A 27,341-nucleotide genomic window follows, 5' to 3' on the forward strand; every position below is an offset into this window, starting at 1 on the left:
GCCGTTTGAAACATTTTTATTTTATCATTGATAGCAAAACCGTGAGCACGTTTTGCATAATTCTGCAAGCAGACACTTGCAGAATTCAAGCCAATATCACTGGTAAATACTGATTAATTTGATTGAAATGAGATGCATTTCCATTACAAAACCTCATTCATAAACATCATTGTTCACAAACACAACGCTCTTGCAACAGTGAGGTCAAAAGTAAGGCCCTTTAACAACCTGTTGAATGTAAGGTGCGAGAGGGGTTCATTGCATGTTGGTAGGTCAGTACTTAATAAACATAGGACAAATTAAAATAGTCAAAGGGATCATGTACTTGTGTCTACTCTGTAGAAAGGTAGAGGACACAGGGCGAAGTTTTAAAGTGTTCTTAATATTATGTTTTTAGACTTGTAGCAGTGCAACATGAAGTAACACGTGCTTGCAGCTTGGCAGCATCATCCAATTGATCACTGAATACATTTATAATGACAAACAGTTTTTCGATCGTCTCATAGTTTGCAATGAATACAGCTCCCATTTTAATTTGTGGAAGATTGGGAAACCTGTCATCAGATGGTCCCAAATCATTTTAGCTCCTCACTTATCAACTCTATTTTTAAATAAACCTCCAGTTTAAAAAAAAAAAAAATAATAAAATAAATCTCCATGGGCTTAACATCACACTTTCTGGAACTGCTGGGACACCATAACCTGACAGTCACAGGAACATTATGAAACTTGCACCATCAAACAAACACGTACTGCTGCAGGTAAAAACAACCTAGTTGCTTCTAAAAGCAAACAAGTTCCTTCCAAAATTTCAGCTAGTCCCCCTTTCAGATAAAACTCTACATGATTAATTGTGCTGTTATTTCTTGAAGGAGAGTCACTGAAATGGCACGTTATACAAAATGAGAATGAAAAAAAACCCAAAAGAAAACAATTTTGAGTACATTACGTGTTTCGAATGTGAGGCACAGGGCATTTGTATGTCAACCTGACATTGTGGACAAATGAATATGAATAAAAGGGCCAGAGATGAGTAAAAACATGTAAACCCAGTGCTGTAAAACACATTAATTAAGGAAATCCTTCTGGAAAAATCTTTGTCACATTAAGCGAGGGTCCTTCATGCAGCATCATCATCATCACTGGGTGGGCAGAAGTCTTTGTCGGACCGGGGACGTGTTGGGGGATGTGAGTCTCTCCGATGATGTTGACAATGTCATTGAGGACTGCAGGTGGACTGTCTTGTGAAAAAGCTTGTTGCTGATAAACACCACCAGCGAGAAGAGACGCAGCTGAAAATGGCTACAAATTGGGAAATACAAAATATGACTCAGCAAGGGGAACAACGTTTGCTCAAATGATTAACAAAAGCTGCTTTATCACTTACTACAGTTTTGTTGGTGTCTTGGCCTCATTAGCGCTGATGATGAAGAGAGGGAAGAGGATGGAAAACAAGCAGCCACTAGGTAGAACAAAATAAAACACAAAAGCTTTCTTTTTAAATATTAATACATTCCTTTGTGATTTTTGTTACTGTTTTAGTCCCCAGAGGGCTATTCTTTGCGCTAAATTTATAGATTACATTTATTCTAAATAATCAACAGGCTTGGTAAATAAGACAAAACAGCATTGTTGAGCAGAAACAACAATTTCCCCTTTTCCCTCTCTTACTCTGTTCACAGTTTTATTTCAAACATAGTGCATCAAGTTCACGTCATCTCAAAAGACCAGTTTCTTCAATCCAAATCAGTGAGCTTGATTAAGCAGTGTCATCGATTTGACTGTTTGATAGTTTAGCTACATCTCATGCAGTTGCAAAATACTGCCATTGCATGCAATGTATCATGGTATTCTGGTTGTTTGATGCCCAGGTAAGAAACAAAATCATCATTTTAACACACCCCACACTTACTGTGGCTAATTATCTTTATAGACAAACCATGATCAAGCCAGAGATGGAACATGATGCACACATCCCTGTGGAATCGAGGCCTTACCTGATGATGTACGATGAAGGCAAAGCAGTCAACAAAGCCATGGGCAAACCAAAGCCAAAGTAATATGGCCAGTTCCTCTCAATATTGGACAGCCTTTGGTGCATCTCGATGCCTTAAACATCAGTTAGTTTTAGTTTGACATTACATATGTGTCAAGTTTGCGTTGAAAGTATTGGGATAGCTCACCGTGGTTGAACCAGCGGTACTCAAAACAGTACAGGGAATAGAGCAGAGACATGTGCAGTAGGCTGACCATCTGTCCAATGGCATCGATGGGAAATAGGCTAACAATCATACCCTAGAGGACACACATACAGAGTGGCACTCAATCTGACAGAACTCATCGTATGTGAGTTTAGCTTGGAGATAATAACCTCCCTGAAACAAAAGACAAAACATATAAATGGTTGAAACCTGAATGAGGAAGAGTGCCTGGAGGAGGAGGTTGAAGAGCATGTCTGCGATGATCTTGCTCACGCTGGGGAATGACTGCGCTTTACAGCCCGACACTTCGAATGCCAAGTCAGCAATATCCTGCAACAAGTAGACAACTATCAAGACACAAATAAAATGTAAGCTCCAGTATGACAGTTTAGTGTAGCCAAAAATCCAAACATTTTTTATGTGCCCCTATGTGAAAAAGTAACCCCCGACTCATTAACCACAGTTCTTGGAAAGCGGAGTTCAATTTCACTGGCCAGACCCAGGTCTGATCATCTCCAGATTTGTTGAATCTAAAACTCACTTCAGTAGTACAGACCCTTTCCAAAACAAATGGACTATCATGGAAAAGTTTATTTATTTACATAAATCCATTCACCGTCGCCACACTATGTGTGTTATTTTCCTGAGTAAAAAGTGTATTTGATTGTTGTTACATTTTGATTTACACATTAAGAATACAGTTTTACTGGCGTGTTAAACGCGGAATGCATTGTGGGTTAATTATTCATATTGAGTGCGCGATCATCAATCGGTCATGGAGGGTAAGGATGGACTCACTGAAGGACTTAAAATACTTAGCTTAAATAATATTTACAATAAAAAGTGAGAACTCTCAACTTTGTCTGTGAGCTGGTTGAACGCGCTGCACGGCTGACGTCACGCAGTAAGAAAAAAAGTTCTCTCGCTCTTTGCATCCAAATTACTGTGGTGGGAGCAATGGTGCGTGTGTCACTCACTTTCACATTTACGTTCACACAAAGGCAGGCACGTATACACAGTTGCCTTCGTGGACCACAATCGGCAGTGTACTGAGAATGGCGTGCTTGTTTACGTTTATGAATTTAACTGTATTGTGTTGGCATGTCAAGTCAGCACGAAGTTGCTGATTGAATGTGGCTTCAACTACACTAATATTTAAGTTATGTTAATGACATGATTCTGCAACTTGTGTGGGGTACATTACCAAGAAATGGGTACGGTTAAGCTAATTCTTTTTTTGTGCTGCTGATAAGTGATATTACTGCCACTTGGCAGCTACTGAAAGTAACTAGAAAGTTACTTTTTTCTAACTTTGTTACTTTTGAAATCAAGTAATCAGTCAAGTAACTAAGTTACTTTTAAGCTCAAGTAATCAGTAAAGTAACAACGTTTCTTTTTCAAGGTAACTGTGGCAACACTGATCGGGACACAATTTAAAGAATAAATATATATGGGAATGGTAATGTGGTGATGGACTTGTAGTGTTAGTTATTTTCTTATCTTGATAAAACGATTTCTGGTCCAAATGAAAGTACATCACAGTCTGCTTCTGAGCGTTAGAAGACGCTCAACAGGACAAGTGGTAATAAAAATGTTGGAACATTGGACAATTTGAATGCATTGTAAAAATATCAGGGAGGTACCTGAAACCAGATGGCATTGACAATCTTGCTGAGGACAAACAGTGGGAGAACCCAGAGAGCACTGAAGACAGAAGTCAGGATGAACTCTAACCATGACCAGACAGTGCCATGGAGCGAAGGGTCACCTGGAGCAAAGACAAATTGTTGCCTGACAAGTGTATTTCACAACTCGATAATCCATCATTAAGTCCTTTTAACGCCTTATATACAGTACATACCGATAATTTTTGCAGAGAGAGTCTGAAGTAGTGGGATAAACACCCGGTAGAAGAGAAACAGACTGAGCTGAAAAGAAAACAAGATCCAAATCTTAACAGAAGATTTTGAGTGAGACCTTCTCTTCAATTTTCTAAGGTGTCAGGCTTCAGCACGATCATCGCAGACATGCTCGTCTGAGAAAAGAACAAAGTAGGTTGAACTTCTTACCCAGAAGACTCCTCCATTCCAGGCACAGCACTGAATGATCCTGCTGGCTACTTTGGGGTCACTACAAAAAAAATGATCCAAATCACTGAAGTATATGCTAAAATGTTGTTCTTTCCTTCAATGTACCAAACTGAGTAACTTCATTCTTTCTATTTTTAACTTGGGCCACCATGCCGCCTTATAATCATAATAATCACCCATACTTTACTTATTTTGTAGTACGGAATGTTATAATAGGCTTGATCAAGTGATATAACTCAAACAGAGAATATCAATCAACAATAGTAGGTATGGGGAAAAACTGATCAATTTATTACCAAACAACGGGTTACATAAAGTCACTTTAAACTCAGGAATGTACTACAATTGAATAAAATAACTAAAAATTATTTTGGAAAATCCTGAAAAATAACTTCAATAAATACATTTTAATTGCAACATAACCAGTGCTTAACTTAAACATGAGCATATTCTGCATTTGAACAGAATAAATAAATTAGAAACCGTGAAAAATAACTAATAAATACAAATTATACTTTTAAAATGCAAAATAACAATTCAAGTTCTATTCAGTTATTTTTTTACTGTCATTATATGGTGGGAACAGCATTTCGGTTTCTCCACATGTGCATCAATGCATCTGGGGCATAGTTTTATTCGCTGTTCCTGCAATGCACGTCGTGAACACTGAGGGGTAGTATGGTGCACGCAATGAGACAACACACTTGCAGTAACAAAGAAAATACAAGTCACAATCGATAATTTTTTTATATAACTCCTTCTTCACAGCGTTTGAAGAATAAATGCCTAAGAGTATTGTTATATTGCCATTTGCCATATGTTTTTATACAGTGTTTGTGTGCCCATATTCATTATTTTGACAGATAAGTGCCGCGAGTTCGATGCAAATTCTCGTTAGCTCATCTATGGTGTTTTTCATTCATTGTGTGTTAGCTGGGAGCTAGCAATTTTTCTGAACAAAAACGAAGAAAGACACGAAGTCTGTGAACATTGAGTAAGAGTACTCATTTTATGTATGTTTAGTTTTAGAGTGAATTTCAACTGGAGTGTCAATAAATGACTTTAAGCAAGCAATATTCACTCTTACTCCTTGCTACTATGTGGGCTCTGCATGCTGTCCGGGCGCTGCTGGATAGAAGCGCTGGAGCGGAGAATGGGAACGGAATGCTTGTATAAGAGTGGTAAAAATCAGAGATTTTAGATCCTGTCCGATTCGATCCGATACTTGTTTTTTTGCTGACATCCTACCGATTTCCGGTCTCAATGACTACATCGGGACACTCCTAGCGCCAACCTCACATCAACTGACAGTAATCCCTGACTAATTTCTCAAGGATATACAGGTACTGTACAATGTCCATCGATAGACAACAAGACAACTGTTGAGCAGCGTCGGAGACGCTGCATTCATAATGAGAACTCAGAAGTCCAACACAATCTCTTTCACGAGGCGAGTTTGTCTGGATTTTGAATAGAATTTATCAGTTCAGGGAGTTAAAAGTTTCATCCTCATACACAATGTTTTAACTTACTTTTTTGCATAGTCAAGTGCCACAATAGTGAAAAAAATTGTTAAAACAAACTCAATAACATATGAATACTAGAACTTACACAATCCTGCTGAGCCGTTTTGTCTCATCTTGTCCTATTTTAATTTGTGCGCAAGATTTGTGTCCCAGTTTTTAACTGTATTATAATTGCAATTTTAGGTCAAATTCCGAGTTTTATGACTGCAAACTGTTCTGAGGGTCCGCAGTATACAAGAAAGTCTATCAAATACAGGTAGATCCATAATTATTAGGGTGCTATTGAAAAGTGACTTTGCCACCACATCATCAGAGTGGTTTGGACTGTCATCTTTAGAATCGATGTAACTGTTAGACATACTTGTCTGGTTTACGCTCCTCACTCTGAGCCCGTCTCTGTGCCAAAGCCCCGCTGGCCCTTCTCCGCCGCTGTTCCTCCCTTTTCTGCTGGATGCGGGCATCCAGCTTGGATATGGTTCGAATTCCCAATATGGAGTCCTTGATCCCCTGCAAGGACCCAATTGAAAAAGAGAACATACGTTCTTAACTCTAAACTGCATTTAAAAATAAAAACAATGAAAACATTTATGACATTCGTGGGCCTGATGTTTACACCCAAATATCCGTGCATCACAATTTGAGTTCTATAGTTTCTATACTAAATTTATTATCAACACTGCTTGTCCTGTTCAGGGTTGCCTGCTTGGAATGGAATACTTGTAAGGAATGGTCAGTAGCATACACAAAAATCATTGGAAGAACATTGTTGACATATCTTAATTATTATTACTCACTAAAATAAACTGATAATACAAATACAAATATATACTATTTGTCAGTCCCCACGTGGGTCTGTTATTTCTACAAATTACTGATCAATCTAAAAAGTTGAAAATGGCTTGCTCTCTTTGACGATGCAATTAATGTTAATGTCAATGTTAATGAATGTTAATGGCTCAACACGTTTTGTTTTTGGTTTTCTGAAAATAAATGGTTTTGGAGCTGCAAGGATTCCGCCCAATGTAAGTAATATGCTTCAAGTGCAATAAGCAACAATTCTGCTTTTTTGCAACAGCAGATGTCACTAATAGTCCATTAATAAACGTTGGCGTTGTTGCTCGCCTCGATGCTGGAGTCTAGAGACAAGAGGACGACACAAGGCTTATATGTTACTACAATATACAACTAAACTAAATCTGTTTTCAGATCATTCTTTAAGCGTAAATAGCAGTGCATGCTTTTTAAGACACCGTTTTTCTTACTTCATGACCAAAAGGTTAAATCCGTTTAGCCAAGCTCCTCAATGATGGGTTTGACGAATCTTAAAATTCCCATTCACAGCTCATTCAATTCTACATTAAGAATGTGATTCAAAATACAGCAATCAAAAAGAGTTAGTCCTCATGTCACAACCATGACTGACATGATTTTCAGTGATAGCCTCCAGAGAAGTCTTTTTGAGAACAATCTCAGCAGGAACTTTACAAATTTGTGGTTGATATTAAAATACAGGTGTAATGATTCATTACATGAGACCTGCCCAATTCAAACAGTCTAATGTTAAATAAAAAAGAAAAAAAAATGGAAGTAACTAACATTCCAGCTGCAACAAGACAAACTCACCTGTCACCTGCTAATTTGGTTTATTATCGCTAGAAAGAATGTTGTCAACATGAATCATGATTTACCCCGACTTAGTTGTAACTCAAAGTCTGAGCCTAAAGTCTTCCTTGGGAAAAAAAATATTCAAAGTATGTTGTATTTCTTTCTGTAGCCTGATATATTAAGTAATAATTTATCATGCTTATCAGGTAAAAAGCTCCTCGTGGTAAGGGTGGATGAGATTCGCCCAGAGTTCCTCAAGGCTCTGGATGTTGTGGGGCTGTCCTGGTTGACACGCCTCTGCAAGATCGCGTGAACATCGGGGACAGAGCCTCTGGATTGGCAGACTGGGGTGGTGGTCCCCTTTTTAAAAAGGGGGACCGGAGGGTGTGTTTCAACTACAGGGGGATCACACTCCTCAGCCTCCCTGGTACAGTATATTCAGGGGTGCTGGAGAGGAGGGTCCGTCGGGAAGTCGAATCTCAGATCCAGGAGGAGCAGTGTGGTTTTTGTCCTGGCTGTGGAACAGTGGACCAGCTCTACACACTCGGCAGAGTCCTCGAGGGTGCATGGGAGTCCACCCAACCAGTCTCCATGGGTTTTGTGGACTTGGAGAAGGCGTTTGACCGTGTTCCTCGGGGAGTCCTGTGGGGGGTGCTTCGGGAGTATGAGGTACCGAACCCCCTGATATGGCTCTTCGGTCCCTGTATGACCGGAGTCAGAGTTTGGTCCGCATATCCGGCAGTAAGTCGAACTCGTTCCCGGTGACGGTTGGACTCCGCCAAGGCTGCCCTTTATCACCGATTCTGTTCATAACTTTTATGGACAGAATTTCAAGGCGCAGCCGAGGCATAGAGGGGGTCCGGTTTGGTGGCCTCAGTATTGCATCTCTGCTTTTTGCAGATGATGTGGTTCTGTTGGCTTCATCAAGCCGTGACCTCCAACTCTCACTGGAGCAGTTCGCAGCCGAGTGTGAAGCGGCTGGGATGAGAATCAGCACCTCCAAATCTGAGATCATGGTCCTCAGTCGGAAAAGGGTGGCGTGCCCTCTCCAGGTCGGGGATGAGATCCTGCCCCAAGTGGAGGAGTTCAAATATCGTGGGGTCTTGTTCACAAGTGAAGGAAGAATGGAACGGGAGATCGTCAGGCGGATCGGCGCAGCGTCTGCAGTGATGCGGACTTTGTATCGGTCCGTTGTGGTAAAGAAGGATCGAAGCCGAAAGGCGAAGCTCTCGATTTACCGGTCGATCTACGTTTCTACCCTCACCTATGGTCACAAGCTGTGGGTCGTGACCGAAAGAACAAGATCTCGGATACAAGCGGCCGAAATGCGTTTCCTCCGCAGGGTGTCCAGGCTCTCCCATAGAGATAGGGTGAGAAGCTCGGTCATCCGGGAGGATCTCAGAGTAGAGCCGCTGCTCCTCCATCGAGAGGAGCCAGATGAGGTGACTGGGGCATCTGATTCGGATGCCTCCCGGACGCCTCCCTGGTGAGGTGTTACGGGCACGTCCCACCGGAAGGAGACCCCGGGGACGATCCAGGACACACTGGAGAAACTACATCTTTCGGCTGGCCCGGGAACACCTCGGGATCCCCCCCGGAAGAGCTGGATGAAGTGGCTGGGGAGAGGGATGTCTGGGCGTTCCTGCTAAAGCTACTGCCCCCGCGACCCGACCTCGGATAAGCGGTAGAAAATGGATGGATGGACATCAACTTACTTAAATCACAATAATTTACACTCCCTGTTCTATTGTATACGTCACACTTTTACTTTTTTGCGTGATGTATGATGACGGTAATGTTGATGTATTGAATGAATTTAGAGGTTTTTGACTTTGGAGGTGCCAATGCAATAAAATAAAAAAATTCGTAGGAAATTAGCTTGGTGGATCCGTAAATTCAGTTTCAGTGTCTGTAAACTTCACCCTTCTGCTAGGTGATGTGGGTTCATGTGTGTTGTTGCTGACCGTCGCAACATTGCGGAGGAAGGCCCTGACACTGTCTGTCATCTCTGTACCAGCTGCAGATCCATCAACTGCAGAAGGAAGGGCAACAGTTGACCTGGTGGGCAGCTCTCATGGCAGGAAGATCACCCAGTAACCTGCCATAACCCAGATAAAGTAAACAGATAAGGGATGTGATCTGTGGCAGATATACACAAGCCAACCGAATGTGAAGATTACACAGACAGACACCCACACTCACAACTGAAACTGTACCCGGTTTAAAGTGCAAGTCATGGACATGTTAATCACAATCAAAGACAAAAAAATTGAAGAAATGGCTTCATTCAAATATCCGTTGTGGACACGTTTCAGTTTCGCCATCGAAGAAAACCACATGGGACTGTCTGTCACTGATTCCTGGACACAGGACAGTTGAGCAAGTCGAAAAGGTAACACCAGCCAAACAACTGTTTATTCAGAATGCTTTTGAACACACCTACCCTGCTATTTCAGATAAACACAAGAAAATAACCCGCGCACTGGGAGCATTTATGTAAACAATTTTGCAGCCCTTTCCTGTGGTCAAAGATGAGGGGTTTCATCACTTTATGAAAATGCTCGACCCGCGTGATGTTGCACCCTGCCGTACACATTTCATCGACTATTCAAGTGTAACAGTTAGATAAAGCATGAGTGGATCGGTCACGCTCGCGCCGCACTCTGCAGGCATGATTAATCGACCCACACTAAATCAAACTGTTACCCAAGTAATGTTTTTCCGTTTCCATTTTTGACTGTTTAAATTTGTTATACATATTTTATATTACTGTTGTAGTGACTCTGACCCAGTTGTCAGAAGCTTGCCCCCACCTTGATGAACTGCATTCTTCCGAGCGGTTCTGCTGTGAGACTCTCCCACAAGGAGACTTTGCGTGGACCCTAAATTAATTAGCAGGTCCCCTCGAAATCTTGGTTTACAGTCATCAAAGAGTCCTCACAACCGCCCAAATGGCGGATCGACGATGGGATGCAAATAGACCAACAAACTATTTGCTTAATATCCAAACGTGCACGCAGAGCGCCACCCACTGGCGTTTGAGAGGACTGCTACCCGTGAACTGTCATCTGCCATGTTTAACCAAGGATAAATGTCTGTTTTGATATTTCACGAACTCTGCAGAAATATTCCAAATGTATGCCTTGATGTCTGTGTCAGTGCCAACTGTACAAGTGCAAGTGCGAGGCTTTGAGAATTGTTTGTCTTGATTTGACTCCAAGCAGCATGAAATGTGATTTGAACCATAAGCAGTTGATTTCCCAAACCTAACGCATAAACAGTCAGTCTGATATGCTTGACCTCTGAGTAAAGACAGTACCTAGTTAAGGTTATTTTATATTAATATATGATTTTAAACCCATTTTATCAAATTTGTAGTCTATATTCAAGCTGATGGGTGTGGTCTTCTCCAGGTCGTCAATCCCTCTTGCCCACACCCCCCCTCTGGGGTATTTAACTCTTAACTCCTGCCTTCTCTCGCTGGTGTTTTTGCTCGCCTCTACGAGCGACGGTCCTATTCTCCCAAGAAGGCGTGACGCACAACAATTTGTCTTCTTCCGCCTCTTTTGTTTTTGTTTGATTTTTGTGCATCTTTTTCTTCTTCAACCAAATCTGTCTCCTTGCTTCCCGAGACGCACCCAGGGAGAGACTTACCACCCACCAGTTTGAGCCTAAGATCATGAGTAGAACCGGCAAACCTTTGCCAGAATGTGCAATATTAGTGCCTAATAATTTCGGGAAAATTACTAGCTTCACACAAAATCTCAACTTTGTCCTCTCTCTCTCTCCCGTCAGCACTGGACGCAGTAAACGCTCACGTTTCCAACTTTAGTCCAACACACAATGTTCTATTTCCCTTTTCATACGCCTATTTTCCTTCTTTTTTTTCATTGTATCATTATCAGTGTTATTTTCTTTCTTTATTTAGACCCCTTTGTGTGTTTCCCTCTAGATCCCTTGTCGATATCATTAAATATACTATAAAATGCCACTTTGGGTTGTATTTTGTGTGTGTTCTGAGTTTAAGTAAACCGCTGTCATCTAGAACTCAAAATTTCATAAAGTGAAGCAACCTTCAGATTACGAGACTGATAAAAAGGTTTCTCGTCACTTTCCCTAAATGTTATCCTCATAAAAAGTGACGTGGTGCCCCGTTACTAGATAAAATAGTTAGATTTTAATTATTAAACTTAAAATTGGATGAACCTGACTAGCCCTGACCTCAACCCAATAGAACACGTTTGGGACGAATTAGAGCGAAGACTGAGAGGCAGGCCTTCTCATCCAACATCAGTGTGTGACTTCACAAATACGCTTCCGGAAAAATGGTCAAAAGTTCCCATAAACACACTACTAAACCTTGTGGATAGACTTCCCATAAGAGTTGAAGCTGTTATAGGTGAAAATGGTGGACCGACATCATATTGAACCCTACGGATTTGGAATGGGATGTCACTTAAAATCATATGTGGGTCAAGGCAGGTGAGCGAATACTTTTGGCAATATGGTGTATAACCGTCGGTTACCTGCGACCTCTAATCTCGACGATCGATAAAGCTAGATAATCAGCGATTTTGATGCAAACCTGGCTTTTTCGCCAAGAAGAAAGCCTCTTTCGAACGTGTAACCGCCACACGCCAAAGTCAAGTGTACTAGCTCACTTGACAACGAAAGAGAAACGTAATAATCGAATTCGCGTTGTTACATTTTAGTGAGATAAAAACATAGTTGAATTAAATTTGAAACCAAATCAATTATGGAGGATTTGTAACGGATATAAATAAAGGCGTGTATATTCTCCAACAAGAAACTATTGTTTTGAGTTGACGTCAGCACGCTGTCTCAGGGTTAGCCAATGTCAAGCGTAAGTGTTTCGTGTTAGCCTGCCTAAAGACAAACGACATTATGCTACGTCAACATTTGTCTTGCAATGTCGGCTTGATTTTTATGTCTGGTCTCCCAAATCTGTCAGCACTCTGCTAGCTCGTTTGTTTATGTCGCTAGCTAACGTTCAATGCTAACGCTCAACGCCTTGAGTAACTCTCGTGACAACTAACAACAAGAGACAATATTTCAACACGCGATGAAAGAGCTCCTTACCGCATGCATCAGGTAACTGTAAATATTAACGTTGTTGTTTTTTCTCCTCCCCCGCTACAAGGGAGCGACAATAACAACAAGAACACTGACTAGTCTACCAAGGGGCCGAGGAAACCCCCATTGCGCAAGCTCCAACCCTGAAGGATCACGGGAAATGTAGTTCTTATTCGTGCTTCAACCCAATGTGTGTTGCATCTAACAAGCACCTTTTAACGGGAAAATGGTAGTGAGTGTGAGCCGGTTTTGCACGGTAACAGAAAGACGATAATGGTACTTTGCAATGACCATCTTATATAGTTTAATAAAATAACTCACATCCTTGCATATAGGGTCACTCCCCCAAGGCGGTGCTCTGGTACAGCTATGAGCATCATGTGTTCATTTGCCCTGAGATCCAGTTCAAGCTCAGCTGCAGGAGTTATCCGCGCATCGTCATCTATGATTGTGCTCAGGATAAGAAACGCGCACAAAAGAATATGTGCGCTCATTTGCCTTTCTGTTGCTGTTGTCATCACATACAGATACCTAGGGTAAGTTGTGCGCTGACTAACTTGTGTATTTATTTGGGAGCTACTACTGTATGTGAAATGATCAATTAAAAGCAATAACTGCATTAAACTAAGTACATTTTAGAATATGTTTCGTCATGTTGTTCTAATATTTTTTTTTTCTAGCGGTAAAATAGTAAACTTGTGTAATTTGAGAATGTATTTCTAAATGTGGTTCCAATCTGAATTCAAATTTGGTCATGCTTATTGTGCAAAAATCCTGCAAGTTCCTATCAAGAGTGTCATGTGCTTAATTCAAGCACAATGCACTGTTATGTGACTGCATATGAACTGCAATTCTTCTTCAGCATACCGAGAGGGGGGCAGAGAATAAGCCGGAAAGTCGGACTGAGTGCCAACTCGTCCCAGTTCACCTTGGAGGGTGAGCCCTTCCGTATCCTCGGAGGATCCATCCACTATTTTCGTGTGCCCAGGGCCTACTGGAGGGACCGCCTGATGAAAATGAAGGCCTGTGGCATAAACACCCTCACCACGTAGGAATGGTTTTTATTTTTTTAAAGCCATATCTCTCACAACCCCAGACCAATGTTGACCAGTGATTCACGTGCCCACGCAGATACGTACCGTGGAGTCTGCATCAGCCCCAGAGAGGGCTCTTCAACTTCCACACACAGCTGGATTTAGAGTGAGACTTTTGACTGCTTGACCTGATAACATACTTTTTCACAGCATTCTGTGTACATACTGTATAATTGCAATTCAAGCGCTTCGCAGCACCGCTGTCATTATTTGCACAATGGGAATACTCAGGTTCCCCTCCCTCACCATGTAAACCCCAGCGCATTGGCTTAGAAGCACCCCACCTGACAACGACAGCATCTCCACAACAACAGCAACTTCTCAAGCAATTAACAACACGGGAGCACAGCAGCAGGATATCACACCACAGCCTGCTCCTGTTGTTGCCAAGCACACTTGATGTTCCATCAACTTTGCAGCGGAGAGCATCAGTCACCGCGTAGGCTATCTGTTTGCCTTCATGCTACTTATTGAATGCCTTCTCTTCGGTTTCAGAGCTTATATCCATCTTGCAGCTGAACTGGGTTTGTGGGTGATTTTACGTCCAGGGCCGTACATCTCCTCTGAACTGGACCTAGGGGGGCTGCCGAGGTCAGACACTGAAGACATAAGGTTCTTGTGTGGTGAAATGTAGAAGTCGTTACACAAATTAATTGTTACGCAGCTATGCCACTTGATGCGAAACACAACCCATTCCGTATTGAATTTAACTCGGTGAAAATGTCATGTCTCATTGTCAGGGGAAGACTCAGGCCCAGTTCGTAAAGCTTTGTCCGGAATGGTTAACTTACGGCGGCCTTGTTGTTCTTGTAGATTTCTGGATTTACTTGACCAAGCAGCTTTTCTGTTTCTTTGTAGCTGGCTTCTCCAAGATGACGACATGAGAGTGAGAACAACATACCCTGGATTCACTGAGGCTGTCAACATTTTTTTTGACAAACTTATTCCAAAAGTTGTTCCTTTGCAGGTGGCCTTTCCGTTCCTTCGTTTAAATAGAATTGTAGATCTGATTGTAGGTCAGGCTCATTTCTGTTGTTGTAATGAAATGTTCTTGTGTTTTTCAGTTTAAGAAAGGTGGTCCCATTATCGCTGTCCAGGTTGAAAACGAATATGGGTCTTTTGCTAAGGATGATGCTTACATGCCATTTATTAAAGCGGTAATGTGACAGACTAAATACTAATAAGAACACTCAGTGGCTACAACATTAGATATATATCCCCCCCCCAAATACAGCTGTAATCTTTTTGTACCTTATAAAGTGCATGATGAGTGTATTGTGTGCAAAAAATAAAATTTGGATTGTGGTGATTTTTTTTTTTTTTTGAAAAGGCTTTGCAGTCTCGAGGGATCCGTGAGTTACTGCTCACATCAGACAACCGCAACACATTAAAGTCAGGGGGTGTAGACGGAGGTAAAGTATTTATCATCCATACACGCACTCTCTCACATTGACTCACATATGCTTTACTTATGCTGTCTTGCAGCCATGCGATCATTGAAGTTGCAGAAGCTAAATCAGAGAGACATTCAGGATCTGACCATAATCCAGGTATGTGTTATTTCCACATCATTACCCGCACTGTCTCTAAAGGCTATCAAATGACATACTGCGGCTTCTTTTCTGATTGTAAGCCAAACGGACCAATTATGGTGATGGACTACTGGACAGGCTGGTACGATGTGTGGGGTGACCTCCACCACGTGCTCCCCCCAGAGGGTATGTTACAGTATTTATTTAATTTAGTCAAACTCTCACTTACTTACTTGTCATTCTTTTTCTATTTATTTTGTTTCCTGCATGTTAATACAGTATATCGCTGGCGTTGAGCGGAAGCCTTTCCTCTCCAGAACTATCACTTTTTAGGAAACCCCCAAAAAATGGCATTTTGGTTGAGCCTTTGACACAGATAATAGTGTCCAGTTTTTATTAACATTGTCAAAGTTCTGAATAATTGATACCGTAATACTGTATAGTATTTTTTTCGAATTGAATGAGAAGCCACATACTTCAACATCCCCCAGTGTATAGTCTTCTTCTCTAGCAGGAATAAATGGAAATAAACAAATCACAGTACAGGGATCATGGGGGAAAACACTTTTGCCATAAACTTGGTTAAAGCAACCAGATTTTATGCAACACGATCATGGGGAATATTTTTACGGTACTGTATTTTTCAAATATGAATTTTGTTTGTTTTTCAGTGAAAGAAAATATGTTTTTAAAAAAAATAATTACATTTAAAAAACAATTCCTATGGAACGTGTAACTACAGCCAATAGTATTAATATTGCCATATCTGTTCTTTTAAATAAAATGCATTTAAAGTAACTACAGTATTTAGATCCTCCCGTACTCAGAGAGAGAGCAATGACACTCAGCTACTATGTAAATTTAAATGCAAATGTTCAAATATAGGTCAAGTTATTTTGAATGAGTTCCAGACACAGAGGGTGGAAGTGAATTGAGAAAATGGTCTTTGTACTTGAATTGAATTGACTTGAATATTTGATAGTCTATATTTCTAATTATTAGGCAATGATTGCTGTTGATATTTATATTTATATCTCAGATATGGTGTCTAGTGTTAGAGAGATTCTGAGGCGTGGGATGTCTGTCAACCTCTACATGTTCCACGGAGGTTCCAGTTTTGGTTTCATTAGCGGAGGACTAGCTGAACCTTCCTACAAAGCATTGGTCCCCAGTTACGGTTGGTGCCTCGGTGTCATACACATTGTCTAAAATAACCGAGCGTTCTCTTTCATGCTAATGTTATGTTAACGATGTAGCTCTGACAGGTCAGCACTGAAGCATTTAGCAAACTGCCTTTATCCATCCATTTTCTGAGCCGCTTCTCCTCACTAGGGTCGCGGACGTGCTGGAGCCTATCCCAGCTGTCATCGGGCAGGAGGCGGGGTACTCCCTGAACTGGTTGCCAGCCAATCGCAGGGGACATAGAAACAAACAACCATTCGCACTCACAGTCATGCCTACGGGCAATTTAGAGTCTCCAATCAATGCATGTTTTTGGGATGTGGGAGGAAACCGGAGTGCCCGGAGAAAACCCACGCAGGCACGGGGAGAACATGCAAACTCCACACAGGCGGGGCCGGGGATTGAACCCGGGTCCTCAGACCTGTGAGGCTGACGCTCTAACCAGTCGGTCACCGTGCCGCCCAAACTGCATTTAACAGAATCATAATTTATATAACTGCCAGGAGACAGCACATTAATTGGAGCTATTTTGCAGATTATGACGCTCCCTTGTCAGAAGCTGGAGAGTACACTCAGAAATATCATCTCCTCAGAGATCTGTTCTCTCAATTCAACAGTAAGTGAAGCAATAAAAATACTGTAATGTGGATGGTCCTCCGTACGGTGACTTGACTTCTCCCTCCAGGAGGCCAAGGGTTCCCCGACATGCCAGTGCTACAACATAAGGAAGCGTATGAACCAGCTATCATGTACCAGCACTTGTCTTTATGGGATGCTTTGAGCTTTACTGAGGGAGTATGTCTTTAAACGTGAGATTATCTGTAAATATTTCAGAAGCAGACAAGTGCTTTTCTGTCCTGCCTTGACTGTTACCTCCACAGCCGTTTAAGTCAGACATGCCGGTTAACATGGAGAAACTACCAATGAACAACAGGAATGGACAGTCCCATGGATACACACTGTATGAGACAACAATCACCAGTGGAGGCTTTTTGACATCAGGAGACAATGTTAAAGACCGTGCCCTTGTGAGTTGTACTATAACATTACTGTCTATGTGAGTTTAATTTCTTAAGGTATTCATTTTACAATGTTCAGCAACTGTTCATGTTAGTTAGTGTGACTCAGTGGCCGTATTTGGCATGTGCACTGGCCATATTCTCCCAATTGTGTAAGAGGTCAAAGGCACGCAGTTGCAAGCTTTTGTGGCTGCGCAGATTCTCCCATCTGGCATTTATGCACCTTCATTCCATATACTCACTCTTGGTGGAGCAACCAAAAATGTGGGCATTTCCCGTCAAATCGAGCTTTCTGCGCGTTCTCCGGTTGGCTTTCCCTTTTACGCGGTCCAGAGGCTGTGGTAAGTCCGGTACCCTGTGAACCTGAAACATCACATCGATTCAGTTACGACATACGTCGTAACAAGTTGAAAGCGACTTCCAAAAAGCTTTGAAATGTAGGCTCTGGCCTCACAGTTCTGAGGACCCAGGTTCAAATCTAGCCTCGCTTGTGTGGAGTTTACATGTTCTCCCCGTGACAGTTGTCAAAGTATCGCAGCTGGACCTGTAAAGCTGTAACAATGACAGACATCAAGGCATACATTTGGAAAATTTCTGCAGAGTTTGTAAAATATCAAAACAGATATTTATCTTCAGTTAAACAAACTTCGAATGAGAGTCCACAGGTTTGCAGTAACTCAAACGCCAGCAAGTGTCGCCTGTGTCCCAGCAATTGTTCCTTGTGGGCGTTTGGCAGCGCCTTGCGTGCATGAAGCATGCATGTTTTAAAATCAAACAAAGTTCATTGTTGTATTTGAATTCCTGAAAAAAAGCGGTGATTAAACATATCTCAAGGTCCGGGAGTAATAATTCAATCTGTGGCCTATGCAACTAAAAAATCTATCGTTGCCGATTTGTCCCACCTTGGTGTTATTGGAGAGAGGATCTCCCAACCTTTTGGTCACTATCAGTTCTGAACATCAAAAGGGTATTTGATGTCTGGAATCCAGATTCGATGGGGTGCTGTTAATTAGGTTAAGATCCAGCTGACATACTGTACGCCAGGCGTCCTTTGGTGGCCGTCTTGCACAGCAGGGCAGCAGGGAGGAATGCATAGTCTATCAGTTGTGGGGGTCGGACGGGGGTCGGGGGGTTGCTATGACAACCGGGTCAGAGTCACTACAATGCAATGGTGGGTTAGGTATTTAATAATTTGCTTTTATATGCTTCTTTCCCAGCCATCAAAATGTCTACGTGATAAAATGACTCATCCGCTCTGTGGCGCAGGGAAGGTTGGGCAGGTTATTTAAAAAAAAATTTTTTTTTTTTTTTCAATCAACCTCCAAACATGCTTTTAGTCATAAACACATTATTCTGATTAAATTATTTTTATTGGATGTATTTCCTACAGAATAAAAAACAAAAACATGCTCTCCGACGACACATCCACTACTGAAGGTATTTTCATATTTAAAGTGTGCTATATTTTTTCAAATGGATTTCTGACATTCACAAGCCTCATGAAAACGCCATGCTCCGTGATTTACAGCCAGCCCCAGACTGCAATGTATTACTCCTCTTTGGTGGTTCAAATTCGGTTATGCACAGTGGACATGTCAGAAGCCTGGATGGGAGAATGCATGTAGATGAAAGGTGCGCAAGCCAGACTCGTTTAAAAAAAAAAAAAAGAGTTATGCATGAATGGGAGAATATGACCCCGAGTGCACATGTCGGAGAGTCAATGTGAAACTCAGGGCTGAATCATGAAAAGAATGATGAAGTACTGAATGATTCTGTAAACAATATTTTCAATGAACTAATTTTAATGATTCAGTATCAGGTATGGGACCTGCTGTTCCCAGTTCTAACACTGTGGAACTAAAAAGCGTGGTCACTAAACCGAACACTAGCCTTGCTTAAGGTACAACTAAAACTAAATGTAACACACACAAACACATCACAACTACTACTACCAGCAATGTGACAATTGACCGCCATCTTTGTGGAGTTTTGTAAAAAATTTTGAATGAGAACTTCAAACACATCTAATTCTCATTAGTGGTTATACGGTAAATGTATAGCTGTGGTGTAAACAAAATGAGTGATGTTTCACAAGCCTCAAACCATATTTTTGGATTATATAATTTGAGGTATTTGGTTTCTTTCACAGGTTTTTGTAAACAAAAGTTACATTGGGCTTTTCAAGCGCCAAAATCTGGAGCTGGCGGTTCCACATGGCAAGGTATGACATTAAAAAAAGACAAGGTGACCAATGTGTTTTCTTTGCATTGTGCATTGGGATGGATTCTGATGTGTCCCCGCAAAACTCTGCAAATGACCATAAATTATATATGCACTTTACAAAGTTGTTGAAGAAAAACCCGCAATGGTCACTGAAATAACTTTTTCATCCATGCTGCTTTAACAAGGATTTATTTGAGGATGATCCACATCCCAAGAGTGTCGTCGTTGCTTATTATCTTCTCTTACCGAATTTGTGTTTACTATTCATAATGTTTTGATGAGCGCCACGTTAAAGTGTTCTCTGTCACTTTTTTTTTTTTTTTTAGTTATACTCTGCTCAATGGCACACCCTCATCAGAATCAGAATCAGAATCAGAATCATCTTTATTTGCCAAGTATGTCCAAAACACACAAGGAATTTGTCTCCGGTAGTTGGAGCCGCTCTAGTACAACAGACAGTCAATTTACAGAACACTTTGGAGACATAAAGACATTAACAAAAAACAACAACAAACAACAATTGTGCAAAAAGATGCAGAGTCCTCAGTTCGAATGGCTAATATCGCAATAGTCCGGTGCAATGACCATTGTGCAAAGGGCACTGAGACTTCAAGGAGTGTATGCGGTTTAAAGTGACGAGTAGTGCGATAATCTGGGACAATGGTTGTGCAAATGTTACAGATACTCCTCAATCAGTGTGCAAATGGAGCAGATACTACTCTGGCATGAGTGGCCACTATATGCAAATAGTGCAGCACGGCGAGACAACTACAGTGAGTGCACGAGTAATACATAATACAGAAATGTGACAACGAACTCAAGTCAAAAAATTGCCAGCTTGTTGTAATGGAATTGTAAGTTAGCTGTTCAAGAAGTTGATTGCAAGAGGGAAGAAGCTGTTGGAATGTCTACTAGTTCTAGTTTCAAAAACGTTAATGACCTGGCCATTGAAAAATGGAGAATCAGCCACATATGCTTGGAGTAAATGAATCGCTATTTTGGCCCACTTCGTGTGTGTGGGGGGAGGGGGGGAATCCAATGAATGAATGAATGAATCCAAAATATGGATTATACATATTGCTTTCAATCACACGTTTATGATTCCTTATTGATAATTAGAGATAGGTTGTGTTAATTAGGTGGTTCAACAAATACAGTGACCGTGGGCCAAAATTGCAAGAAGTCATTTGATGCAGCGATTGGCTCAAAAGGCTGTGTTTTAAATATACAATATGAGGTAAGGTTAATGGTAACAATATTTTTCTCGAGGTTAGTTTCATTATTTATTGTTTTAAAATTCTGTAATTATTCACAAACTACTACTACTACCACATAGAGCAGGGGTGGGTGACAAACTCGTTTTTGTTGTCCGCGTTATTTTGGGAACGGTTTCCCTCAGAGGACCGTTATGACCGTGAAACCATCCAAATGTTTAATGGCCTCATCATAGTCTTACATATACACAAAAAATGGATTGATACGTAGTTTTGAAATCAAAGTCACAGAAAATGGTTTGTTAAACTATTATTCAAGTTACTGTAAAAAGGGGTTTGGTGACAAAAAAAAAATGCTTGCAATATCTCAGTGTTTATTAATTATTATTCCATATGCCAATTTGAAATTTTGGTACAGATTTTTATAAAGAGTCATGGAAGTTGATGCAAATGATTTGCTTTCACATGAAATGATGTGGCCTTGCGTTTGACACCAGTGACGTAGAGTAGACAGTTGTCCTCGAACCGCGATGGGTCTCCACAGTTTCCGATCTCCCACGGTTGCCTGAGGCTCCGATGCTTCCAATCCAGTATCCTGCCTCAGTATGTCAATGAAGGTCAAGTTGGGCCTACCAGGTCTAACCCGTGGACTAGTTTAGATACCGGTTCCTCCATGCTTCTTGTACAGTGGCCAGAAAATATATTTATTCTCTTTCTGATTTGATTTAGTTTTGGAAGTTCACCATATAGATCTTTGTTGGTGAAATGTTGGCTCCAAAGTACATTTAGAGCAGTTCTCCGCCTCACAGCCAAAGAGAAGCACTGAATCGACAGTGGCAGTGAATAAGTAATGCTTGGGTGTGATGATTTCCAATTTTGTATCATCTTGTTACAGGTTCTCCATGCTACAAGGCTTTCTGATCTTGATATCTTTTTTCAGTGCTGCCCATCCAAGATCCGAGGTGTTTGCAAACATCGACCTGTCCAAGCAATATACCATTACTGGTCCTTATAACACCACTTTCATTGCTGAAAGACATGAACTTCATCTTACCACCATTCATTTCTCCTTTACCCTAGGCAGTCACTCTTGAGCTTGTTGTATTTCTTTGGACAATAATGTTTAATAAATAAATAAATCAAGGTCGGTCAGGAATATAATGATTCACAAAAATTACTTAATTTTCATTGCATTTTAATTATTCTTTTAGTTTGAAGTCATTTCAGTGAACATTGTGGGGTTTCTTTCTTTAATTTAATGAAGGGGTACCAACAATTTTGGCTACGTGTGTATAACCCAATGATCAAAACCCAAAACAGGGACCGCGGACTTTGAGTTTATTGGTGGAAAACTGTGGACGAGTTCACCGGGGAAGGGATCTCGACAAACAACGTAAAGGTGATTGCTCGACAATACGCAGGACGTTGTTATGCTGTAATGTACAAGCCATTTTTACCGTGTGTTCTTGCAGGTCTTGTCGGAGACATTTTATTAAACAATAATCCACTACGGGAATTCACAATATACAGCTTGGAAATGAAACCCAGCTTCATTTATAAGTTTGTACACCTTCAACAAATATTGTATTCATTTTGTGCTACAGTTTGCTTGAATTAGATGCCTTGCTTTAGTCTCTATCAGGCCCCTTGGAAAACGCTTTCTGAACCTCTCAGTTTCCCTTCGTTTTTCATGGGCCATCTCTTTGTATACGGCTATCCCAGCGATACATTTGTGAAGCTGCCAGTGAGTTAAATGTTTTTACACCATTGATGCATTTTCTATGCATTTGAATGATGAATACATGCAGTGATCCATTATCGTTTGGTTCACAGGGTTGGGACAAAGGTGTTGTGTTTATCAATGGGATAAACTTGGGACGCTATTGGTCCATTGGACCGCAACAGACTCTCTACCTCCCTGGTCCATTTCTCAACAGGGGTATCAACCAGGTATCTTGTTTGCATAATCTTACTGGATTTGTTAAAAAAAAAAAAAAAAAAAAAAAAACTGAATTTGAGGTACTGTACTGTATATGGCGGTATGCTAATGAAGCACAAAGCTCATTATGATTTGACATTTAATCAGTTTGTTTTATGTCTTAGTAATGCCTATAATCAGATTTTACTCTATAACCTCTTAAATTCTTCTGGTATTTTCTGTAAAAATCAGATCATTGTGTTTGAGGAGCAAGAAGGTGACAACAAGGTCAACTTTGAGGACACAGCCGATCTTGGCATGGCAGCAGACATCCAGTGACTCATCATTTCCTCTGTCTTCGATGCTGTATGAAATGTTTTTTTTTTTTAAACTGATGTACTCATAATTTTGTTGTAATGACATGAATAATGAACAGACAGCACACAAACCCAAGATATTTGTTGAAGCTGATGTGACAATTTGTGACTTTATGGCCACAAAAAATATAAAAGGGTGGAATTTCTCTCTGCTTTTTTTTGTTTTTTTTTAAATGAGCTACTAATTTAATAGCACGTCCAGTAAGATTGTTGTTTCAAGGGGGGAAACTCAGACTGCCACGACAATAATAACCATATTGTTAAATGATCCAAATCCATCCATGCAGTTTGGATATGAAATCATTGTCCTGTACTGTAAATGTATGAATAATGATATAAACTCTGTCTGTATATCAACTACTAACTCGTACACGTTCAATGTGAACTTAAAGTCATGACCACAAACACTGGATCAGCATTCAGAAAGAGCTTGTCCTTCACAACTTTATTATTCAGAAGAATAAAATATTGCTCCAACCCACATTATGCAGCTATTTATCAAAGTAGATGACATTTTATCCTCATGATTTCCCACCTAAAAATCACCGTTCAATGTTTTTTTTTTTTTTTTTTTTTTTAGGTTCAAAATAGAATAGAATCCCACTGAGATTATTCTAAAAATAAATACATAAATGATTCGTAGCTTGGTAAATGTAGTATTATATAGCGCTTTAACTTCAGTATCGCCTAAAGCACTTTACTGATACTGGCTTTCACCCCCTCATGCACACCAATGGGTGGCTGCAATTTAGGGTTCCATGCCTTGCCCGAGGACACTTCAAAAGCAGACAGTCAGAGTCAGGAATAGAACTGTTGACCATTCGGTCACTGGACAACCCAATCTACCGACTGGGTACCAGCCACCCCATTAGTTGAATGAGTATCCTTCACCTGCAAAGTGACTGAACATTTTTCGTCGTAAGATTAATTCATATTTTTTAAAATAACAAGTTCCACATCTTAACTCTGATAACCTTTGTGGATGTATGTGTGTTCAATATTTTAAATCTATAGGTGATTTTTTTTTTAATGCACATAATTGTGCTAGAAGTTACCGTAATCCTTTCGAATGGTAAAAAATGTTTCCCTTATACTGTATGAGTATTTTAATTATTGGCAGTTGTAATCCATCAAAAGGTCATAATAGTTGCAAAGAAAAAAAATATTATAAAGTAATATTAAAATTATTATTACTTTTAATGCCCAAGTGTTTTCCGTTGGGTGTCTGAAATGATGTTTTCCGAAGATGCTAATTACATTTTTGGATATACAGAATAGGCTTTTTCTCCTTTTGCGTAATATGACTTTTGGATGAAAACTAACACAAATGCATCTTCGTGTCTTCACAGTTCCTTTTTTTTTTTTTTTTCCCAAGCATGGCTGTTTCAGCATGGGAAACATTTACCCATGTAAAACCAAGGTGGTTTTAAAAAAATGGCTAAATTGATCCAATTAAATGAACATAACACATTTATTTGTGAAGTGTGGTTAGTGTAGCACGAGTCAATATCTGCAGCCTACGGAAGTTCCTCAAGTAGTGCAACTCCTCCAGGAGAGAGGTGGGGGGGGGGGGGGGGGGGGGGGCGCATGTCACAAGAACAGGAGAAGCACTGCAAATTGACCTCCAGCAGATCATGTGTGCATGTTTTTCACCCAGACTAACAGATTCCACCCCAGTATCGGGATGAGCTCCAGCTGCAGTTCCTGGATGACAAAGGCATTTATGTTATTGACTGGTCCGCTCATTCTTCTGATCTGAATCCATCGAGCACCTCTGGCACATCATGGACCGTTAAATCCACCGTTACATCACATCGCAGAGTGTCCAGGAGCTAAGTGAGGTCTTGGAGGAGATGCCCCAGGAGACCATCTGCCATCTCATCTGGAGGAAATTAACAGAATTAGATGTTGATGACTCTCTGATCTTACTTTAAACGACACAGAATATGATGTTAAAATAAATAAATGTTAAATAAATGAATAAATGTTCATATGTCATTTATTGATAAGTAGATTATGTAAATGCTTTGCCTTTATTTTCTGAGGAGCATATGAATAATAAGTCATTGCTCTTTGTAAATCTTTGTAGCTGCAGTTTGTACTGTCACATACCCCGTGTAATCAGGGGTATGTGACAACAGCCGCTCAGTAGCTCAGTACTGCCCAAGTGATGGGGTCCCTCTATGCAGTCTGCCAGGCAGACAAGGACCGCTTTTATTCCTCTGTGTCATCTGCTTTAGAACAAAGGAGAGCTATTTATTGCAGATTGGATGCTTGGCTGTCTGTGCAAAGAAGGCTCTTTATGTACTTGCTGTGCCATCGCTTCCTGCACTCCAAATCGCCTTACGCCATTTGTCTCAGTTTGCGTCAGACCTCACTGCGTCAGCTCACGAAGGCATTTCCTTCCAGTAGAAGTGCTTTTATTTTCATGCACCGATGCTTCAATTTGTCTCGTATGTAACACCACTTTGTGTTGCAGACAAGCTCGACCGAAAGTGAGCATTGCTTTCAGAGTTCCGATGTTGGTTTGAAATCCATGAATTATCCCACGGAGAAATTCCTTCCCTGAAAAAAACAGTTTTACTCCTGTACCAGGACTTCTTAAAGAAATGCTTGCTGGTAACCATCCAACAATGATGTCATTTCAAAATAGCAATAGTTACTAAATGTCATTGTGATATCTTTAGTTTGTTTGGCATGCGCATACAAAAGCTTGCGGCACTTTATTGACATATTTGAAAGGATCGTTTAATGATACTTCTTGACTTGCAGAAGGCACTGATGGTGTAGTGGTACGCTAGCCTGGCTTTGGTGCGGGCAGCGTGGGTTCAGTTACCGCTCAGTGACGCTGTGAATGTGAGTGCGAATGGTAGTCTGTGTCTATATGTGCCCTGCGACTGACTGGCGACCAGTTCAGGGTGTAGTCTGCCTTTTGCCCGAAGTCATCTGGGATAGGCTCCGGCGACCCGCGACCCTAACCGGGATAAGCGGTGTTGAAAATGGATGGATGGACTTGCAGAAGGAGTTAACACTGGCCAAGAGCACTAACAATATGTAGCACCTATTGGTTTGGAGTCGAAAATGCTAAAGCCCTGACTCATTTAGATTTCCTATAAATGGAGTATTTAAATATGAAAGCCAATATATACTGTATGTATATATACATTTTTAATCATCATTAGGTACGTAGCTAGATGAACAGACTTGACTGATTACCTGTTTTGGGTAGCGGATGTCATATCTCCACATTTGAGTCTGTAAATCCTTTCTTTCCTTCATTTACCAGTAAAGGCCTTTCTGTACGAGTGTGCCACACTAATATCTGCAGATAAAAAGAAAAGGATGAAGATAAAAATATAATAATAACAGACACAGACAACACTTTCAACACAGTATTTAGAGGCACACAATAGAAAACAAACACCAAATAGACATACAGTGGATATTAAAAGTCTACATTTTCCAACATTGTGACCAATAACCAGTACAAATCAATTGAAAGTAACAAAAAAAAAAAAAAATATATATATATAAAATAAACTGAGATAATGTGGTTTCACAAGTGTGCACACCCTCATAACTGGGTATGTGGCTGTGTTCAGAATTGACCAATCACATTTAAAGTTATGTTAAATGTCGGCAAAACCTGTTACTATTTAAAGTGCCTCTGATGAACACCAAATAAAGTTTGGATGTTATAGTAGACTTTTCCTGACAATTTTTGCTTTCTGGCAAAAGCCTGAAGGTTTTATGCCAACACTGAGTGGTATTTTGTGCTTTGGAACTGATTCCCTCCACCTTGACTAAGGCCCCGGCTCCAGTTCGGGGAAAAAAAAACAACCCCAAATCATGTTGCTGTTTTGCTCTTTTGGTGACGAACAGTGTTGTGTTTACGTCACATACACCTTTTGGAATTATGATGAAAACTTCAACCTAGATTTCATCAGACCATAACAGATCTTCCCTCAGGAAATAAAAGGCGGTTTACCATTCGAAAGAGAAAATGTTTAAATAACACTTCACCTGACATAAGCTATATTATTCAGTACACTACAAAATGCATTTTTGCTGACAAACAAAATAAAGACATAATTGGAGAGAAAAATTTTGCGCTCTTCATGCACATAGCATGTAATTCAAATTGAACGAGCCGTGGTCCAGAAACCAAAGTACGGACTGTACCGAGGGTTATCTGTTCCGTCACACCGCTATTGCGGACCATGGCTTCTGCGCTAAGAAATTACCACAAAATGTCTGGAAAAGCTT

General features: G+C 40.6%; 3 protein-coding genes across 14 annotated transcripts in view; 1 reads left to right on the forward strand and 2 right to left on the reverse strand.

The window, feature by feature from the left end:
- On the reverse strand, window positions 1-12,681 carry ei24 (EI24 autophagy associated transmembrane protein). Of its 2 annotated transcripts, XM_061750709.1 has the most exons (11): window positions 12,523-12,681; window positions 9,387-9,520; window positions 6,179-6,324; window positions 4,271-4,331; window positions 4,063-4,129; window positions 3,845-3,969; window positions 2,412-2,531; window positions 2,184-2,295; window positions 1,998-2,109; window positions 1,388-1,462; window positions 1-1,302 (listed from the first exon to the last, which is right to left on the reverse strand). In XM_061750709.1, the coding sequence occupies exons 2-11, from the start codon at window positions 9,426-9,428 to the stop codon at window positions 1,140-1,142; spliced, it is 1,023 nt and encodes a 340-aa protein (XP_061606693.1). In that variant the 5' UTR covers window positions 9,429-9,520; window positions 12,523-12,681; the 3' UTR covers window positions 1-1,139. The 2 variants fall into 2 exon arrangements, with proteins under 2 accessions (XP_061606693.1, XP_061606694.1); XM_061750710.1 differs by lacking the exon at window positions 1,998-2,109.
- LOC133466741 (beta-galactosidase-1-like protein 2) lies at window positions 11,813-25,087 on the forward strand. Of its 2 annotated transcripts, XM_061750702.1 has the most exons (21): window positions 11,813-11,904; window positions 12,852-13,052; window positions 13,379-13,564; window positions 13,648-13,716; window positions 14,106-14,201; window positions 14,469-14,577; window positions 14,675-14,767; window positions 14,941-15,022; window positions 15,096-15,160; window positions 15,244-15,328; window positions 16,182-16,319; window positions 16,860-16,940; window positions 17,010-17,119; window positions 17,206-17,352; window positions 19,493-19,564; window positions 22,101-22,179; window positions 22,253-22,340; window positions 22,413-22,524; window positions 22,614-22,730; window positions 22,951-23,064; window positions 24,741-25,087. In XM_061750702.1, the coding sequence occupies exons 1-20, from the start codon at window positions 11,828-11,830 to the stop codon at window positions 23,035-23,037; spliced, it is 2,094 nt and encodes a 697-aa protein (XP_061606686.1). In that variant the 5' UTR covers window positions 11,813-11,827; the 3' UTR covers window positions 23,038-23,064; window positions 24,741-25,087. The 2 variants fall into 2 exon arrangements, with proteins under 2 accessions (XP_061606686.1, XP_061606687.1); XM_061750703.1 differs by lacking the exon at window positions 16,182-16,319.
- The window catches only part of b3gat1b (beta-1,3-glucuronyltransferase 1 (glucuronosyltransferase P) b), a 20,628-nt gene continuing 18,101 nt past the window's right edge, over window positions 24,815-27,341 (reverse strand). For 7 of the 10 annotated variants that reach the window (XM_061750716.1, XM_061750718.1, XM_061750719.1 and 4 more), the window contains 2 exons: window positions 26,292-26,397; window positions 24,820-24,957 (listed from right to left, as the gene is read on the reverse strand). In XM_061750716.1, coding sequence (XP_061606700.1) covers window positions 26,311-26,397 — 87 coding nt within the window. In that variant the 3' untranslated portion in view covers window positions 24,820-24,957; window positions 26,292-26,310. Of the gene's footprint in view, window positions 24,958-25,187; window positions 25,310-25,383; window positions 25,641-26,291; window positions 26,398-27,341 lie in introns of all 10 variants that reach the window. The other 3 variants (XR_009785025.1, XR_009785024.1, XR_009785026.1) reach the window with 3 other exon arrangements.

This window comes from Phyllopteryx taeniolatus, chromosome 17, assembly GCF_024500385.1.
Source record: "Phyllopteryx taeniolatus isolate TA_2022b chromosome 17, UOR_Ptae_1.2, whole genome shotgun sequence".
Classification (NCBI taxonomy): domain Eukaryota; kingdom Metazoa; phylum Chordata; class Actinopteri; order Syngnathiformes; family Syngnathidae; genus Phyllopteryx; species Phyllopteryx taeniolatus.

Excerpts from the sequence above, each read along its gene's own strand:
- LOC133466741 (XM_061750702.1), top strand. The coding sequence starts at position 11,828 with ATGGTGGACCGACATCATATTGAACCCTACGGATTTGGAATGGGATGT. Across the intron at positions 22,180-22,252 it reads TCTCGACAAACAACGTAAAG|GTCTTGTCGGAGACATTTTA; the intron begins GTGATTGCTCGA and ends GTGTTCTTGCAG. Across the intron at positions 22,731-22,950 it reads TCAACAGGGGTATCAACCAG|ATCATTGTGTTTGAGGAGCA; the intron begins GTATCTTGTTTG and ends TGTAAAAATCAG.
- ei24 (XM_061750709.1), bottom strand. The coding sequence starts at position 9,428 with ATGACAGACAGTGTCAGGGCCTTCCTCCGCAATGTTGCGACG. Across the intron at positions 4,332-6,178 it reads GAGGAGCGTAAACCAGACAA|TGACCCCAAAGTAGCCAGCA; the intron begins GTATGTCTAACA and ends TTTTTTTTGTAG. Across the intron at positions 2,532-3,844 it reads TCAATGCCATCTGGTTTCAG|GATATTGCTGACTTGGCATT; the intron begins GTACCTCCCTGA and ends TACTTGTTGCAG.